The 19,526-nt window shown below is 42.6% G+C and overlaps 1 protein-coding gene across 2 annotated transcripts in view; it reads left to right on the top strand.

Moving 5' to 3' along the window:
- Nucleotides 1-19,526, top strand: part of LOC121276336 (cadherin-12-like) — a 247,802-nt gene that overhangs the window by 38,393 nt on the left and 189,883 nt on the right. For both annotated transcript variants that reach the window (XM_041184619.1, XM_041184617.1), the window contains exon 3: nt 17,801-18,229. In XM_041184619.1, the coding sequence (XP_041040553.1) occupies nt 17,996-18,229 (234 nt within the window). In that variant the 5' untranslated portion in view covers nt 17,801-17,995. The remainder of the gene's footprint in view (nt 1-17,800; nt 18,230-19,526) is intronic.

Below are 19,526 nucleotides of genomic sequence, written 5' to 3'. Positions count from 1 at the left end.
CGGTGGGGACGAGCGGGAGCGGTCAGGAAGCCAACTGCCGCCTGCAATCGGGGCCTGTCCACCATTTCACGCTGTTAAGGCTTGCCCAGCCTGGAGTGCCCGCTGCAGCGCTCAGCACTGCCGCTGGGGTGGGGTGGGGGTGGGGCGCAAGTGGGGAGCTTCGCGCATGACCAGGGACATGTTAGAAATCAGTTTGAATTTTCTTTTTAAATGACAGATTGAAACCTCATCTCGCCCGAGGATGAGGTCTCGCAAAAAACCCAAAGGCCGCTTGGCCTTTCAACCTGCCTGCCGACCGTAAGGTAGGACGGGCAGCGAAATATTTAATTCAATTAGATTTTTTAACGGCCTTAATAGGCCTGTTAATTGTCAGCGGGCGCGCTGCCGACTCCCACCGACCGAAATATCGCGCAAGTGCGCGATGACCTTGGGACGGCCGCCCGACATCGTCACGCGTCATTTTACGTTCATCCGGGTCAGGCGAGCGCCTGCCCGATGAGCCCAAAATTCTGCCCTCGGGCTTTTTTGGCTGAGGTCCCGCAGATTTGGGATGTGTCCTTCAAAATGCCGGTGGGCAGTGTTGAGAATTCGGGCTTTGGTGTCAATTCTATTTGGTGTTACCTAACAAGTGAGTATATGTGAAAAGGGTTAGTCCTTCGGTTCTGACTGTAAGGTGTGGATCGGAACTGGCAACAAGAAATAAAATCAAAGGCCAAATCCTGCAGGTGCTGGAAATCTGAAATGAAAACAGAAAATGCTGCAAAGACTCAGCAGGTTAAGCAGCGTCTGTGGAGGGAGAAACAGAGTTAACGTTCCTGACTGATTAGAAATAGAACAGGTTGTAAGCAAGTATGAAGGCAGGAAAAATGGGGTGGGGCTGGGAGAGAATGGAACGGAAGGCCTGTGATTGGATGGAAGATGGAAGCTATTAAATGGCATAAGAGATGATGGTGTAAGGTCAAAGGGGAGTGGCGATGGGACGAGTAAAGAAACAAAAGATGGGTCCAGAGGAGCCGTAAAGGGGAGCCGTAGAGTCATCACCATGAGCTGCTGTCTTAAAAAAGCAGGGCAGAAGTTATCATCTGAAATTGGTGAGTCCAAGAGGCTGCAACATGTCTCATCGAAAGATGATGGATTGCTCCTTGAACTCCTGTTGAGCTTCATTGGAACTGTGTCGGAAGCCGAGGTCAGAATGGGAGTGGGGTGAAGAATTAAAATGACAGCCTCGGAGTCAAGCTTGTAGACTGAACAGTGGTGTTCTGCGAAGCAATCAACCAACCTTGACCAGTTTGGTCTCCCCAGTGTAAAGGAGGCCAGTTTGTGAGCGTACGGTAGACTGAGTTGAAAGAAGGACTCACAAATCACTGATTCACCCGGAAGGGGTATTTGGCGTCCCAGGCAATGGAAAAGGAGATGATAAAAGGGCAGGTTTTGCATCTGTGTTTGCATGGGAAGGCGCCATGGAAAATTGAGGGAGTTTGGGTAGCGTTTGAAGAATAAACCAGGGTGTTCCACAGGAATCGGACCCTTTGGAACACTGAACGGGGAAGGGAGGGGTGGATCTGTTTGGTGGTATCATCATGCTTGAGGTGGCACAGATGGTGGAGGATGATCTGTTGAATGTGGAGGCTGGTAGGGTGGAAGATGAGGGAATCGTTTTTGGTTCTGGGAGGGAGGGGAGGGGGCGAGAGCAGAAGTGTGGGAATTAGGTCTTTTATGTCTTCTTGTTCTGCTAGGATCCAATTAGGGACCAGTAACTTTTTGTTTAAAGTAGACAAAGATTGAAATCCCAGTTACCCACCAGGAAAATAATGCCGCATGATTCCACGGTTTTAAACAAACAAAATAAACTTTACAAAGTCAGAAAAGTAAAACAAACTACAATATCCAGCTTACACTCTAACATTCAGAATTATTCAGGTACATGTGAATTAGTAGGCAAATTGTGGTCAACCATACCACACTGCACGTTAAATGGTAGACGTGACCAAGACTGATCCCATGGAAATCTCAGCAACCCACCTAGACATCAGTCATCACTGAGTTCAAAAAACCTCATTAAAACTTTGTTACCCTCTTTGGGATTTTGACTCTTCACTTGCCAAGATATGGCCTCTAAATTCCCTCAAACACCATTCTGACTCAGACTGCCTGCATGACTACTCACCTCCCAATGGTTCAATCTCTCCTCCTGATGCAGCATTCCACGGGTTTCACAAAGCTGCATTCATGCATTTAATTACTGGCACACTTCCAACTCTTCTGCAGACCGCTAGCTTCACGAAGCTGATTGTTCCCCTGGCTTTCTCTGAACTCCAATCTCCTGACTGCACTGAGCTATAAATGGCTGGCAGGTCTTCCCTGAGCCCCAACTGCCTGATATAGAACCAGTGACCTTCCACCATGTTCTCAGCTCCACAGAACTTCTCTGCACCCTAGCTACCTGGAGCCTGTTTACATCTTCCAAGGCTTCTCTGTGAGCTTGCAAACACACAGATAAATTGAAAGCAGAGAACCTTCTTAAACTCCACCCATCTCCATGACTTTCAGGGTTCATTGAGTGCTTTTAAACTAATTTAGCTCTAAAACAAAACATCACTCTGGACTGTACTTCTTTGTAAATAGTGTGGACATCATGTTGCCAGTTCTCCAGCCAATTACCTGCTGTTTTATGGCTCCACCCCTTCTATTCTGACTCTATTAAACAAACATGGATAACCTTCTGAACTGCCATTTTTTTTGAGAAGTTCTCACAATCTCTAACGCCTAGCATTTTTGTTACCTCCACAACAACACTCCTTCCAGAGCTAAACATTAGATCTAAAATATTCACATGAAGAGCGCAGAAGGGCATGCCAGGACCCACATCAGGAATACCTAAAAATGAGAGGTCAACCTGGTGAAGCTATAAGACAGGACTACTGGCATGCCAAAAAGCATCAGCAGCAAGTGATAGACAGAGCTAAGCGATCCCACACCAACAGAGCAGATCTAAGCTCTGCAGTCCTGCCACATCCAGTCGTGAATGGTGGTGGACAATTAAACAACTCACTGGAGGAGGAGGCTCCACAAATATCACCATCCTCAATGATGGAGGAGTCCAGCACAAGAGTGTAAAAGACAAGGCTGAAGCATTCACAACAATCTTCAGTCAGTAGGGCTGAGTGGATGATTCATCTCAGTCCCCAACATCACAGATGCCAGTTTTCAGCCAATTCAGTTCACTCCACATGACATCAAGAAACAGCTAAAGGCACTAGATACTGCAAAGGCTATGGGCCCTGACAATATTCCGGCAATAGTAATGAAGACTGATGCTCCAGAGCTTGTGGTGCCTCGAGCCAAGTTGTTCCAGTACAGCTACAAAACTGGCATCTACCCGGCAAAGTGGAAAATTGCCCAGGTATATCCTGCACACAAAAAGCAGGGCAGATACAACCCGTCCACTTACCATCCCATCAGTCTACTCTCCATCATCAGTAAAGTAATGGAAAGGGTCATCAACAATCCTATCAAGCAGCACTTGTTTAGCAATAACCTGCTCACTGATGCTCAGTTTGGGTTCCACCAAGGCCACTCAGCTCCTGACCTCTTTACAGCCTTGGTTAAAACATGAACAAAAGGGCTAAACTCCCGAGGTGAGGTGAGGTGAGGAGACTGTCCTTGACATCAAGGCTAAATTTGATCGAGTATGGCATAAGGGAGCCCTAGCAAAACTGGAGTCCATGGGAACTAGGGGGAAACTCTCCACGGGTTTGTATCCTACCAAGCACATATGGCTGTGGTGGTTGGAGGTCAGTCATCTCAACTCCAGGAGTTTCTCAGGGTAGTGTCCTAGGCCCAACCATCTTCAGCTGCTTCATCAATGACCTTCCTTCCATCATAAGGGCAGAAGTGGGGATGTTTGCTGCTGATTGCACAATGTTCAGCTCCATTATTCTCTCCTCCGATATTGACGCAGTTCATGTCCAAATGCAACAAGACCTGGACAATATCCAGGTTTGGGCTGACAAGTGGCAAATAACATTTGTGCCACACAAGTGACAGTCAATGACCATGTCCAACAAGAGAGAATCTAACCATCGCCCCTTGTCATTCAATGGCATTACTATCACGGAATCCCTCACTATCAACATCCTGGGGGTTACCATTGATCAGAAATTGAACTAGACTAGCCATATGAATACTGGGGCTACAAGGGCAGGTCAGTGGCTAGGAATCCTGTGGTGAGTAACTTACTTCCTGACTCCCCAGTGTCTGTCTACCATCTACAAGGCACAGGTCAGGAGTGTGATGGAATACATCCACTTGCCTGGATGAGTGCAGCTCCAACAACACTCAAGAAGCTGGACACCATCCAGGACAAAGCAGCCTGCTTGATTGGCATCACATCCACAAACATTCACTCCCTCCAGCACAGTGGCAGCAGTTTGTACCATCTACAATCTGCACTGCAGGAACACACCAAGGCTCCTTAGACAACATCTTCCAAATCCACGACCGCTACTATCTAGAAGGACAAGGGCAGCAGATAGATGGGAACACCACCACCTGGAAGTTCCCCTTCATGTCACTCACTATCCTAACTTGAAAACGTATCGCCATTAATTCACTATCACTGGGTCAAAATCCTGGGTCTCCCTCCCTAACAGCACTGTGGGTGTACCTACACCACATGGACTGCAGCAGTTCAAGAAGGCAGCTCACCACCACCTCCTCAAGGGCAATTAGGGATGGGCAATAAATGTTGGCCCAGCCAGCGATGCCCACATCCCGTAAATGAATGAATTTTAAATAATAAACCATGAACGAGATATTCAAAACATTTCCCAGTAGTTGAAATAATCACACTTATAGACTCAAAATGCTGGAGCCTTATTGAGTGTTTTCTTGCTGTTGTCCATGTAGTTGGTGGACTGATATACTGTTGCTCACCACCTGACCTCAGTGCAGCAGTTAATGTGGCACTTGGATGGAAATCTGCCTAACTATTAGCTTCTAATTATTTATGAATAACATAGCAATAAAGCAGGGATGGACACTAGCTGTCAAGGGTCCTATTGACCAGGATGGGGAGGCGGCAATGCTCGGTTGAGGAGAAAGGCAAACATATTGGAAACACTGGCATGGAAGATGACATCATCAGGACAGAGGCGGCAAAGATTGAAACACTGGATGATTGGAGCAGAGTGCTTACAGAAAATAGGGTGTGAGGAAGTAGATGTGGGAGTCAATGGGCTTATCGTAAAGTAAAATGTTTGTTATAGAGGGGTAGTACTGTTTCTTTCATTTCTAGTATGATTTAGCAATCAATGGTGCAATCTTAAGAGCCCTCCCATGCTTCTGAAATAATATCCACATGTAGTTGTTATTTGTCAGGGATCCTGTATTAAGAAAAAAGCTAAGATGTTGACCGGTATGTACTTCAGCCGTCATTCACCGCAGCATTTCACTTGTGCTGGAATTCATTGCTGAATCAATTATTTTCACTCATGAGGTTGAATGTACTAGAGAATAGAAGGTTTTACTTTTCATCTGTTGATGGCAGTAAGCATCTGAAATGTGAGTGGGAATGCAAACATGCTCAGTGCCATTGATGTCACAGATATGCTGTTGTCTCAGGGGTAGAAAACATTGCTAGGTAATACATAGATGCACAATAATGCTAACTACAACATCAATATGTGACAATGCTAACTATAATCTGATAAATGTCACCTGTAACATAGATATATATTGTGAGTGATCATTCCACAATCAAAGGAGAAAAGTCCTGATGGGGAGATTGAAAATCCCAGGCACTAAGCCTGTGATGTGTTCACTGCTTATCAGATTTTTAATTTTAATGGATAGAAAATAACATTTGTACAGACTATTCTTCAGGACCTGTGCTTGGGGCGCATCAGGTCACAAAACCAGTTTTGTAAAGCATATTTGCATGTATGCATTCTTTATCTGAAGCTCTGTAAATTTAACTAAAATAGTATGCACTCATAGGTAACACCTGCAGATTAATGCAAAAATTAGGAGAATGCCTCATGGCAAGGACCGGATTGAAGTGGGCAGGGATACAGTTGTTGTGTGTGGTACGCAACACATCAGCACCCTTCTGCCATCCTCAGTCAGTGACTACATACGTGATACAAGACTCAGGCTAGTCCCACAACCCCAGGGATAGTGCAACCTCCAGCCGGCCCCTGCTCACAGAAACCAAGGGTGATCACCAATCACAAGAGCCTTTTTATAGAAACTCACAGTTATCCACCTCTCATGCTGCTACTATTGATGAAACAGTGAGTGGTGGAACTGAATTAAACAATGCTGTAGCCTGGCAGCGAGGGATAACTTAAAACAGCATCAGATCACATGGAAGAATACATTCCAGTGACACGATGTTTATATTGTGTGCAGAGAGGATTAATTTTATAACATTTTTTTTTAATTCATTAATTCAATCATTGGCAAGGCCAGTATTTATTGCCCATCCTAATTGCCTTCAAGAGGGAGGCTGCCAGCTGCCTTCTTGTGTGGTGTAGGTAGAGCCACAGTGGGAGGGAGTTCCAGGATTTTGACATAGTGATGGTAAAGGAATGGTGATATTTTTCCAAATCGGTTGGAACTTGGAGGTGCAGGATAGTGCTCTCAACCTTCTGCTGCTCTTGTCCTTTTAGATGTTATAAAGACAGGGGGTAGGGAGGTGATTGTGAAGACTACCTGGGTGAGTCGCTGCACATTATCATATCAGGTGAGAAAAAATTCTATTATTAGCAGTTGGGGTGTAATTGTCGGATTGGCAGGTGAGGATAGAATTGTTGAGGGAACGGTGAAGTTATGGGGAGGGTGGTTCATGATGGGTGCTATGACAATTATTGGAAGGACTTCTGAATCAGACATTTGAGTAGCTATGGTGGCTGCAAGTGGACCACCCATAACCTCCTCAATCTCGCATGCTTTTACACTGAGGGACTTCATTCTAGCAACTCCGTGTTGACTCTGTGTTGCATACTGAATTCGAGTAGTGTACAGCAAACCACAATGGTGTGGATCACTTTGGTTGGTCTGGTGCAGGAAGCATCAAAGACATTTGAATCCTTAAAGTAGTTTACATGTTGTTGATGCATATACCTCATGTTATATACCCATGATCTGCTGAAATATGTGGATGCTGAACAGTTTACTAGCCTGATTTTGGTTCTTCCCCCAGAATCAAATAATGGGTCAAAAAGTGGCTCGTCAGTAAATAATGGAGTCACAGCTGCAGCCAGGAAAGCAAACATTGTCAATGATGCTGTATAAATTGATACTGGCCACTTGCTTATTGGTTTCCTGGATGCCCTTGTAGCTCATGAAAGATCCATGCCATGAACAACAGCATGCACTATTCTATTGCAGAAAACCAGGCGGTGAAGAGTAGAACTGAAGCCCAATCTACACTCAATGAGAAGCTTTTACTTACTGAGAGACACGTTATCAACATTCACCTCCAATACCCATGGGTGTAGTTTCAGTCTGCTCCGAGATACAGAAGCACAGATGAATCCCCAGCTAATGCCAACATCACCTGAACGTAATTCATATTCGATTAACACAGCTTGACAAATCGGATACCTTGGGCCTTGGGAGGCCTTGCAATCCTCGGGCCCTCTCCTGGCTTCGCTTGTTGATTGAGAAATTCATAAAGATTTTTACTTGGGTAAATAAAGCGTCATTCCAGCTGCCGAACCTGCAGATTGGCTGATTTTGTTCATGTCCTCTCTGACAGATATACACTAGCCCAAGGCAAAAATATTCAGAACTGTAGTGACCTTTAAAGCACTGGGCACTGCCATTCTTGCCTTGGAGGCTGCTTGAAGTTCATCTTGCAGCATCTGACACAATTCTGCCACTTTCTCTGTGGCAAACCATAGCCTGCTTACACATTATTGTTCTGACAAGTCACAAAATGTATGCATTTATTTAAACATCGGGTCGGAAGGAGAAACCAGAACAGAAAGGGTGACTCTGGTATATGATGTTTTTTTTTAACCATCTTCCGAGTATTGTTTCTCATCTAGTTAAGGGAAATAGTTAGGAATTCCTGGAGAGGCAAACATAGAGGTAACTTCCAGAAGTAGAGCCACCAAAATTCCTCATACAAATCCCTTTCACACCCAGAATATAGAACAAGAGGCAAAATTCATTAAGAACAAAACAGAAGATTCAAATACACTTCTTAGTACCTGTCAAATATTTCGGCATTTAAACAATTCCTGTGGAGTAGTGAATGCTCAGGTTATTTGCTTAAACCCTATGGAAACTATGATGAACAAATATAGTCACCTCACAGAAAATGGTATCACTTTCACCTAATAATAATATAATAAAAGCTCCATCCATATTGGGTAGGAGTTTCTATTGTATCCTCCAGGCTCTTTTGCAGATACATGATATTCAAGATGGATGACGATCAGTCAGGATTGATTTTCATTGCTGTTTCTAATGAGCCCACTCTCAGGTGGACGTAATATCTATGACACGGTGTCTAGTGTTTGGAAATGTACTCCCAGTAGACTTAACTCCCCATTAGCAGTGTAAAGTAAGAAAAGAATAATAAGAAATGGAGGATGGGGGGGGGGTGGGGGCGTTGTATGGAAATATTAATTTACTTTTGCCACTGAGAACACTTATAAGAGCCTAATGGTAGAACGTAAGGAAAAGGATGAGTTGAACCCCATCGAAGCTCCTCCCTTTGAAAAGTCAAACTCTTCAATGGCAGCTCCAACCATATTTCAAATAAAACCCTTGGGGGGGGATGGTGCGAGTGGGTGTTTCTGCCCTGGTTCTGAGCTGGAAACTGTGCACAAGGTGTATTTGAATTTGTTTTGGTTGCAATTCAAATTTCTGCTAAAATTCCGTAATCGCAAATGGAGAAACTTCCGTGACGCAGTGCAATTGGACAGCAAGCTAGAATGGAATTTGTTTCATTAAAAAGTATTGCTTGAGTGGTAACTTGGAGCAGCTTTATTAACACAGCTGAAAATGCGTTTATCTGCAAAACGAGCATTTTTAATAAGAGTTCCCAGCCCTACTACCTGTGTGTAACCCGATGTTAAAATCATTGACAGTCGACACTGAACCAATCATTACTTTCACTGGTGCACACTAGCCAGTTTTTCAGTAAACGAAATATTTTCTGATAAGAAAAAACTTGGAAAACATGCTGACTAGTGTCTGTGGAGTCATTTGAAGAATCTCCCCGAACCAATGGCAATTGGCTGAATCTCGTGACTGTGACCTGGGAGAATGGCCAGTTTTGTGGATGGGGCCTAATTTTAAACCGGTGTAAAAGATCACAGGAAACATGAACGTGAGTGGCTTGAGGTGTAACTCACATTTTAAGTTCCTGGATCTTGGCACTGGTTCTGCCAATTCCGCCCAATTAGGCTGATTTTACTGGTGTAAGTAAGTGGGAACTTGATGCCCCTGATTTCCATCTTTGCTACCCTTTCCTGGCAGGTTTCCTGAACAGTCCACATGGGTAAAGAGATCCTTTCTGAATATATCTGGGTTTTTAAAAAAACTATTGTTGATTTACACATAGTCACCTCTGCACTAGTTTGGTTTTCTGACTTTAACATTCAATAAGTCAAAATAATTTCCTCACTCATTGTTTGGCTTTGTTTTTATTATGCAGCACACACTTACACAAATTCTATTACATAATTCACACTTTTATGCTCCACACCTGACTGACCTTGTTTGTGATGGGCAGTTGCCACGTTTCTCACCCAAGGTAAACTCTCTTGAGGAATTTCTGTACTTTTGATTCGAAAACCTAGCGATGCACTAGCTGCAGATATATTACAGTTCATCTGCAAAACTATTGCATTTCCATCAGTTACAACTGCCTTACAAATTGCATGATTTGCAAATATTTTAATGCCTTTGGTTCTCACAGGAACCATAAAAGGAGGTTTTCCTCTTAAAATTTCCCGAATGAATTGAAAGGATTCAAAAAAACCTTTCTGAAAGTCGTGGGCACCCTTGTTGGCGAGGTCACGCCATCACTTCTCATTACTTATCCCAAGGTGCTAATCTCTGCTGGGCTGGTGTTAGGGAAGGCTGGGGTTTGCCTTGCTAGAGGTGGGAGCAGGGTGGAGTAAACTGGCTTATTTTCACTGTTCAGGGGAGGCAGTGACAAAGTGGTATTGTCACTGGGCTAGTATCCCAGAGTTCGAATCCTACCATGGCAGATGATGAAATTTGAATTCAATAAAAATCTGGAATTAAAAGTCTGATGAAGACCATGAAACCATTGCCGATTGTCACAAAAATCCACCTGGTTCACTAATGTCCTTTAGGGAAGAAAATCTGCCGTCCTTACCTGCTCTGGCCTACATATGACCCCAGACCCACAGCAATGTGGTTGACATGTAAGTGTCCTCTGAACAAGGGCAATTAGGGATGGGCAATAAATGCTAGCCTAGCCAGTGACACCCACTAAACTAAGCCAGGCAGGTTAGTAAAACGAGCTGCCGATTTGCTATGTCACACTTTGCACTGCCGCCAAATACTAATTTTGATCCGACATTGTCAAGGCTGACTGATGAAGAAGGCATGAGAAAAATATTGGATGGTACCTCTTGCCCATGCACGTCGGCAAGGTGTTGGTGCTTCAGTAGTAGGGGGAGAAAATTAATAGAGGGAAAAACAATAACTGGACTTCAAATTGAGTTTAGTGTTCTGTTTAGTGGGGTGGGGGTGATGGGGAGGTGGGGTTGGCGGGGGTCGGGGGGGAAGATTTTTTTAAATATTTAAAATTTAAATTTAAAAAACGTTGAGATGAAGGACCAAGGAGGGCAGAGTTGGCAAAGCTAAGGCCAATGTTGACTCCAAAACAAAGGCAATCTCTGGAATCAAACATCTCTTCCGTTCACAGGATATTGTCCAGACAGAAACAGTTGTGATTGGCTCTGGGTTATACCTACGACATGAACAACAACAATTTGCACCTTTTAACAGAGTGAAAATTCCCCAAGGCACTTCACAGGAGCATTATCAAACAAAATGTTGGGACCAGGCCAAATATGGAAATATGTCAGGACAGTTGACCAAAAGCTTGATCAAGGAGAGTTTTTAAGGAGCGTCTTAAAAGAGGTGGGAGAAATAGAGTCAGAGATGTTTTAAGGTGGAATTGCAGAGCTTAGGGCTGTCATGTTATAGCGATACAGTGTATTGAGCTTATTTACAGTGCAAGGCACCAATCATTCATAGGGGATTGGGAACACAGGCTGTGGGTTCATTTATTAGTACTAGGCACATGGGAACAGTTATACATAAGTGTTCAGTTTGAAGACATCAGACGTGTGTGTATGTGGGCTTTGCTCAAAGCAAAAGTGAAACTAAGACTTGATCATATGACACATTTCCCTTCTCATGATGTCATGCTGATGCCCCTCACAGCAAGGGCCTTGACAGCCAAGGCACGGTCACTGATGGTGGAGGAATTAATTAAGCAAAGATATCTCAGAGGGTTGTGTGTCTAGAGGAAATCATAGAGATAAGGAGGGTTGAGACCATGGAGGGATTTGAAAACAAGAATGAGAATTTTTAAACTGAAACATTGCCAGACAGGGAACCGACATTGGTCGGTAAGCACAGGTGGATGGGTGGATTGGAATTGGTGTGAGTTAGGATAAAGGCATAAGAGTTTAGGGTAAACTCAAGTTTATGGAAAACAAAAACAAAAATACCTGGAAAAACTCAGCAGGTCTGCCAGCATCTGCAGAGAGGAACACAGTTAATGTTTCGAGTCCGCATGACCCATCAACAGAACTGTTCTGGTTGAAGGGTCATTCGGACTCGAAATGTGAACTGTGTTCCTCTCCGCAGATGCTGCCAGACCTGCTGAGTTTTTCCAGGTATTTTTGTTTTTGTTTTGGATTTCCAGCATCCGCAGTTTTTTGCTTTTATCAAGCTAATGGAAGCTGGAAGATGGGCCACTGAAATGTTGAATGGGACAGTCAAGGTAAGAATTAACAAAGGCATGAGTGAGGATTTCAGCAGCAGATGAGCTAAGCAGGGTTGGAGATGGACAGAGTTACCAAATAAGCTTGTCCTTCTTTTCAAATGCAAGGGTTAAATATATAGCAACGTCTAACTAAGTCATCTCCAGTTAAACATAGATAATCCTCAAAGTAGTTCAGTGCATTGGAGCAAGTTTTTTTTGCTGTTTTTAGTCTTGATCACAAGTGCATATGATTAATATAATGACTAGACAACAGCAGGAATCAAAGATGTGTAACTGCTAAATATATAGCCTGAGATATTGAGTGATAAACTAGCTTTGTTGTCTTGGTAAAATAGGACAAGAAATCATTTTGACAGAGTTGCGGTCTTGGTTCGGTGGCTGAACAGCTGTTCTCAAGGTCACTGAACCTGGAAGATGTACATTTTTTATGTAAATGTTGTAGAACACTGTCTGGGGCTGGGTTAATGAATTCTAGTCTGTGGCCTAATATAAAGATTAACGCAAATGTCTGTATTCTCCTTGGTGAATTAAACATCCGATTGTGTCAGCTTCCATCGCCTCAGCCTGACATGTCAAGGCAGTTCTTTTCTCTGAGGGATTGTTTAATGAATTGGAACTTTTGACTCATCGGGGAGATTTCCACTCAGATGAGTTAATTCCATTATCCCTTAGTCATATTTAGAGAGAAGTGACAGATAATAACTCTTGCATTACTCGTCACCAGTTTGCTCCTCCTTCAGTAAGGAGTTACATATAATGTGGTTAGAACTGATGAAATGCACATGTCTGTCGGAGGAGAGCTTCTGTCAGTGGAACAATTGCAACGGCTGGGACTTGTCAAGTGATGTTTGCTATCAGTGATACATAAAACAAGCTGATCTTTGGATACATGACTGCTTGTGGTGCAAAGGTAAGATCTTAGAAACTGAATTCAAATGCTACTCATTTTCAGAATGACTGTGTGTACGTACTGCGTCTAGGTGTTTGTTAATGCGTCTAATTATCTGCATTCATGTCCAATTCTATATGCATGTATTGTATCGCATTGTGCTACCACTGTGGTCCATATATTTATATACCTGTGGGCCTGCTATCCAATTCTTATTGATGGAACATATTATTAAGAATTACATGAATCTTCACTTTTATAAGGAAGGTGTAAGTTTTTTTGCAAAGTCAAGTGGGAGTGGATGTTGCGTGATTCTTTTGTCAGGGTAACCTGATTTCTGTAAGTGGCTCTAGAGTTTGACCCTAATCAAACTGTGGGGGCTAAATTCGATAGACCCCAAAAATGGGCAGGGAAGGCTTGCGCTGCCTGATTAATCCATGTTTATTGACTGTAATGCAGGCAGCACACCAACTTTGTGCTGTCTGCTGTTTTTCACGAATTTTCAGCATTCAGCCAGCACTGACCGTGCAGTTGATTGGCTGGATGCCTGAGCGGGGTGGGGGGATCAATATCATGAATGTCCAGCATCCCTTAAAGCTAATGTGAACCTGTTAAAAGGGAAGCTACTCTTGTGGCTGGAGCAGTTGTATGGGAAGTCAATTTGACCTGTGCACCATTGGATAATTTTATAAAAAATTCCTTCATGGGCTGAAGGCTTTGCGTCTCTGGCTAGGCCAGCATTTATTGCTGATTGTATTTGTTGCAGGGCATTTAAGAGTCCAACCACATGGATGTGGGTCTGGAGTCACAAGAGGCCACACCAGGTGAGGATGGCAGATTTTCTTCCTTAAGGACATTAGTGAACCAGATGGGTTTTTACAACAATCAACAATAGTTTCAAGGTTAACATCAGACTTTTAATTCCAGATTTAGTGAATTCAAATTCCACCATCTGCCATGACAGGATTTGAACACGGGTCCCCAGAGCATTATTGGGTCTCTAGATTACTAGTCCAGCAACAACACCACTGTGCCATCACCTCCCTGTAAATAACACAGCATGGGAGCGAGCGGTTTTTAAAGCTTTCAAATGCTGCATTAGAGGCCTTGATGGAGGAGGTGGAAAGGAGGAGAGACATCTTTTATCTACACTGGGCCAGGAAGTCAGAAAACAGATGTTCAGAAGGCAGTGGGAGCAGACAGTATGATTGTGAATGCCATGGATCAAGCCTTGAAGACCTGGATGCAGTGACACAAGAAGTGTAATGAACTCACATGATTATTCACAGAAACAACTCAATATAAACCATATACCACATAGTTTTGCCAATACTTAGTGGAATGCATACAAATCAGTAACAGTCCTGGAATTGTCCAAACATGGTCTCCAAACTCTACTCACTGCTCATGTGATCCTTCACTTTTAGACATCGCTTGACAGATGATCTTCATTGGCCAAAAGGCATAGCCGCATTCCCAGTTTTAAACATATCTATTGGATGTACCTGTGCTGGGGAGGAAACATGAAGATCTAAGGCTCTTTTCTCTATTTTCTATTCCTATCCTATTTTGACTATAATGACCTGGTTGTTAGATAGCTGATGTAATGCTTTCTTTTTTCTTTTGGTTACGCATAAGCAATTGTACCTGTAGCAAATCTCAGTAAGGACAATAAAAGTGTATTGAGTAATTGGACGTGGAGAGGCTGGTCCTACTTTCCACTTGTTCCTCTTGGGACAGCATTGCAGCTGGAAAGGAGATGGAAAATCAGTACTTGGGGGCACAGCAGATCATTATAGTCACTGGCAATGCCAACCCATATGAGACATGACAGCTGTAAGTGTCCGACCTTGGGTAACAAACCTCTGCATCTGGCCAGACACTGACTTGCAGTCTGTGTAGCACAGTCTTTACCAGGTAGTTGGCCTTTGCCAGCAGTTATGGGTGAAGCATTAATGACAGTTGGGCACAGCCAGTTTCCAGTGCCATCTAGCCACCCCCCCCCCCCCCACCCCCCCCCATTGCTCATCCCTCTTCATCCACCCAGTATGTAAGGATTTCATTGGAAAAGCTATCATTCTAATAGAAAAAATGCATTTGTTTAGCACCTTCCACAACCACTGGATGTCTGAAAGCTACAGCCAATGAAGTACTTTTGAAGTGTAGTCACTGCTCTAATGTCGGAAACATGGTAGCAAATTTGGGCACAGCAAGCTCCCACAAACAGCAAAGAGGTAATGCCAGATAGTCCCTTTTTTGTGATGTTGATTTAAATATAAATATTGTAGTCATTGCACAAAAACAATTTCAGTTCCAGAACATTTAGTATGAAGTTTTCTGGTAAAATAAATGATTGCTGGAAAGAAATGGCAACTTAAACAAGAAAGGCAGGCCTGGATATTTACTGTGACCTATTGGCCCTGACAGGTTCCTCACCTGGACATCAGCCTGATTGGCAGGCTCGGCTTTAAGTTGTTGTGTAGGAGGCAGGAGGGTGGAAAAATCCAGAGGACCACATGGTCTGATCCCTGATCCCAGAGGTCTTTGGATTGGGGGATGGGGAGGGCCTGTGGGAGGCATTCCTGCTCCTCCTGATCCTCAAGCAGTGCTGCAAAATGACTTACCTTCTCCCTGAGGCTGTCCTCACCCAATCACCTTGTGTAAAAGCGGCAAACCAGATTAAAATAGAGGCCAAAAGCTTTATTAATGAACTTAAAATGCCAGCCTGCATCCTGGGTGCCTATCCACTTCCCACCTCTTTTCCTGCCTGCAGTAAATTTGCAGGTTGGAGCAGGTTTCCTGACGTGCTCAGAATTTTTCCCAATGGAATCCCTCACCCACATCCAATTCCACGTGCTCACCCATGTTAAAATTTCCCCCAAAGGTTCTGAAATAGACTGAAAATGCTGCTTCAAATCTAACTAATGGACCTTTTAAACACACGGTTTGTAAACATCATTGGACTCCAGCATTGGGTGAATTATTAAACAAAATGGGTTAACCATTGAGAAATTTTGTGACCATCTGAATAACGCTTTGAAGGTTAATTTCCTAAATCAGAAAAGCAAGATAGGTGCTAATACATCTTTTTGCAGATTTGAGATCTACAGGATAATCACTTCAAATTTAGATGAGGGAGGGTGAATGTTTGGAATGAATTGTCAAGGGTGCAATTAGAGCTAAGTGAGTCAGAAAATTCAAGAGTTAGCTGATTAAGCGCCTGACCAAAAAAGTGATAGAGGGCTTTGAGAGGCATTGTGGGCTATTATATTTCTTCAACAGTTAAACCAGCCTGATTGTTAATCTCTTTCACCCTTGTGCATTCTGATGTAATTGGTGACCATTTTGGCGCCAGTATAGAATCTAACTGAAAAACTCAATGGGACACTAAAGAGGTGGAAATCTGATTTCCAACAATTTTTTTCCAACTGGTTATACCTGCTTTACCCATGACCAGGTACAACCCATTGCAAAGTATAACCCTAATATGTCCACAGTAATTGTCAATGGCTTTGTACACAAAGGTAAATTTAACGTTGCATTCCAGTTCTACTGCCTCAATGTTTGTGTTCGTAAAGTCAAAGGTCACATAATAGGTTGCTCCAGTGGAATAAGTAAAAGCGAATTTGGCTTGGGGCAATTTCACTCCCTGAATGTGGCTCCTTCTTCTCTGAACAAACTATTTGTTTTGTAAGGCAGTTGTGGAGTTTTGGACACAGTATATGTACCAACACAGTGATATGATGCTGCATTTTTTATGTCCTCAGCGTCAAAGGAATTAGGTCTAATGAAGTTTGGTTTTCTATTTAACAATGTCTTACACTGAACGTAAATGACTAAAAATTATTGAAAAGAAAACGGGTTTTGTTTTAATATCTTAATTGCACTCCGGACCAGTCCACCACCGTGACAGTAACACATACTTGTAACCCACACAGGTTACAGGTTAACTGCAGTGCTGACTACCTTTTAGTGTTGGTATCCTTTCCAAACTAATCAATCTGATCTAGAGGCATTCAAGACTGCTGAACTGCATGTCCAATCTGGAGTATTGTATGGTAGGCTGTACCACTGTGAGCTGCATTGAAACTGACAGAACAGAGAGGCAGACTGGCAGACAGACTAATTACCCCAAACAAAAATAAAAATACCTGGAAAAACTCACCAGGTCTGGCAGCATCTGTGGAGAGGAACACAGTTAACGTTTTGAGTCCATGTGACTCATCAACAGAACTAAGTAAAAATAGAAAAGAGGTGAAATATAAGCTGGTTTAAGGTGTGTTGGGGTGGGGGTGGGGGGAGATGGGACAGGTAGAGCTGGATAGAGGGCCAGCTATAGGTGGAAATTGCCAAAAGATGTCATAGACAAAAGGACAAAGAGGTGTTGAAGATGGTGATATTATCTAAGGAATGTGCTAATTAAGGGTAGAAAGTAAGGTACAGAGATAGCCCTAGTGGGGTTGGGGTGGGGTGAAGGGAAGGGGTCAAAATAGGCTAAAAGGCAGAGATAAAACAATGGATGGAAATACATTTAAAAATAATGGAAATAGGTGGGAAAAGAAAAATCTATATAAATTATTGGGAAAAAAAGGGGGGGATCGGAAAGGGGGTGGGGATGGAGGAGAGAGTTCATGATCTAAAAGTGTTGAACTCAATATTCAGTCCGGAAGGCTGTAAAGTACCTAAGACTAATTACCTATGTGTTCCTAGAGCTGCAACTCCAGAAGAAGTAGAAACAAATGCTTCTGAATGATTTTGTGCATTGTACCAAACAGTCATCTGTGCAATGGAAGTTCTATTTTTAATCCTTGATCTCAAAATACCTGCAAGCTACAAATCTAGTGTTTATCATCTAGTTTAAAAAATGTATCTTGTCAATATGTAACTGTGCTTCTTAACAGGACTAGAAGTGGAATTTAATGTATTGAATGGCACTTCACGTCAGCATACTTGTAAAACACAGAAGATCGCTTGCGTCTGAGGTGTGAAGACAACAGCCTTGGAGAGATCTGGTTGTCTACATGAATCCAGAAGCATCCATCTAGACTGGAGTTCTGTTTTCTTGTATATGCTGAGCTGTACTCTGCCAGACACAAATGCTGACTGTGAATTGTTTGTCGCTGTTTCTTTGGATTCTGCTTGATGAGGGTCTTGTAACACCTCTGGAATCATTGTCACCAAGGAGTTCAGCGCGCACAAGCAGTGACAACATAATTGAGCTGTCAGGAGATGGAGTTCCTAAACTCCAACGTGTTAGACGTGGCTGGATCTGGAACCAATTCTTTGTACTTGAAGAATATATGGGGTCAGAACCTCAGTATGTGGGAAAGGTAAAATACATTACTGCTGTTAAGCTCCATTTATTTTTCCTTATTTGAGAGAATTATAAGTTTGACAATTATCCTTAAGTTCCTGCTGTTAGTAATATTTGATAAAATGTTTCTTGTTTGATAAACATGAATTTTAATTTAAAAATTTGCTAATTATTGAACACAAAATATGAAACCTGCCAGTTGCACATGCAAATAGTACATATTAACATTACATGAGAAAATATTGTTCAGCTCTATTTTATCTGATAATATTTTATTTTGATATTAATTTGTATTTGTTGTTTTAATATTTCTTGGCCATCTGTTATTTTGATATTTTATCCACAGATATTTGGCTGTTTGAACCATGTCTTTGCTGCACATTTCTCTACTGTCAGAAAGCGTCACAATACATTAACATCGGGAGCAAACCTGAGAAAGTCCACTTTAAATGCCGCTTGGCTTTCATTTTTTTTTCATTTCTGCTGCTTAAACAGCAGGACAAAATAAGAAGCTTGACATTGAATCAAACATTTATTCTCAATCAGAATTGTAATCTGACCCTGAAGCAGGAATTTGTAAATTGCACAATACTGTCAAATGTAGTTGTGGGCTGAACAACATCCTGCTTGTTATTTATAACATTACATCTGGACGATTTCCTTCAACTTATCTCTTTATCTAGTTGGACTGGTGCAATGACATAAGAGAAAGAAAATACTGCTTCTGCAGGGTAGGTCAGTCAGTATCTGAAAGAGAAAGAAAGCTAGTCTAACTACATGTCATTAGATAAGCAGTCCCACCAACACATTAATCTACCTTTCACTCTTGAGACATGGGACTGTTGTAGGGTGGCCGAATTGTACTACTATTTTTAGAGTTGATCTGCAGACGCTTCTTGGGCGGAAACATTAAGTTTATTTACAATATATTCAGCAGCAACTACACTTGTGCTTTCAACTCCAACTCTATCTCTACACTGACTGCTGAGGTAGCCCATGCTACTCTCATATTGGTTACTACAGATCAGATGATCTTCCTTAACAAGTATTATTCTTAAATGTACATTACATACTAAATAAAACCATAATTACTACATTCCTCCCTTTTAACTTGGCTAGGCATATTATATTTACAAGTATATATTTTTCAAGATAACATAATATTTACGCTGGGTAAGGAATTTACAAGTTCAGTCTTTCAGGCGGTTTCCTGGTACGTGTGGAACGTTTCAGCTCCACAACTTCAGATGCTTTGTCAGGAGCCTCCTTTTCCGGAGTTGCCTGAACATCAAGTGCTTCGATGGGCACTTGTC

This window comes from Carcharodon carcharias, chromosome 3 (genome assembly GCF_017639515.1).
Source record: "Carcharodon carcharias isolate sCarCar2 chromosome 3, sCarCar2.pri, whole genome shotgun sequence".
Classification (NCBI taxonomy): domain Eukaryota; kingdom Metazoa; phylum Chordata; class Chondrichthyes; order Lamniformes; family Lamnidae; genus Carcharodon; species Carcharodon carcharias.
Note: the sequence above shows the minus strand (reverse complement) of the source record. Positions and strands in the feature narration are given on the sequence as shown.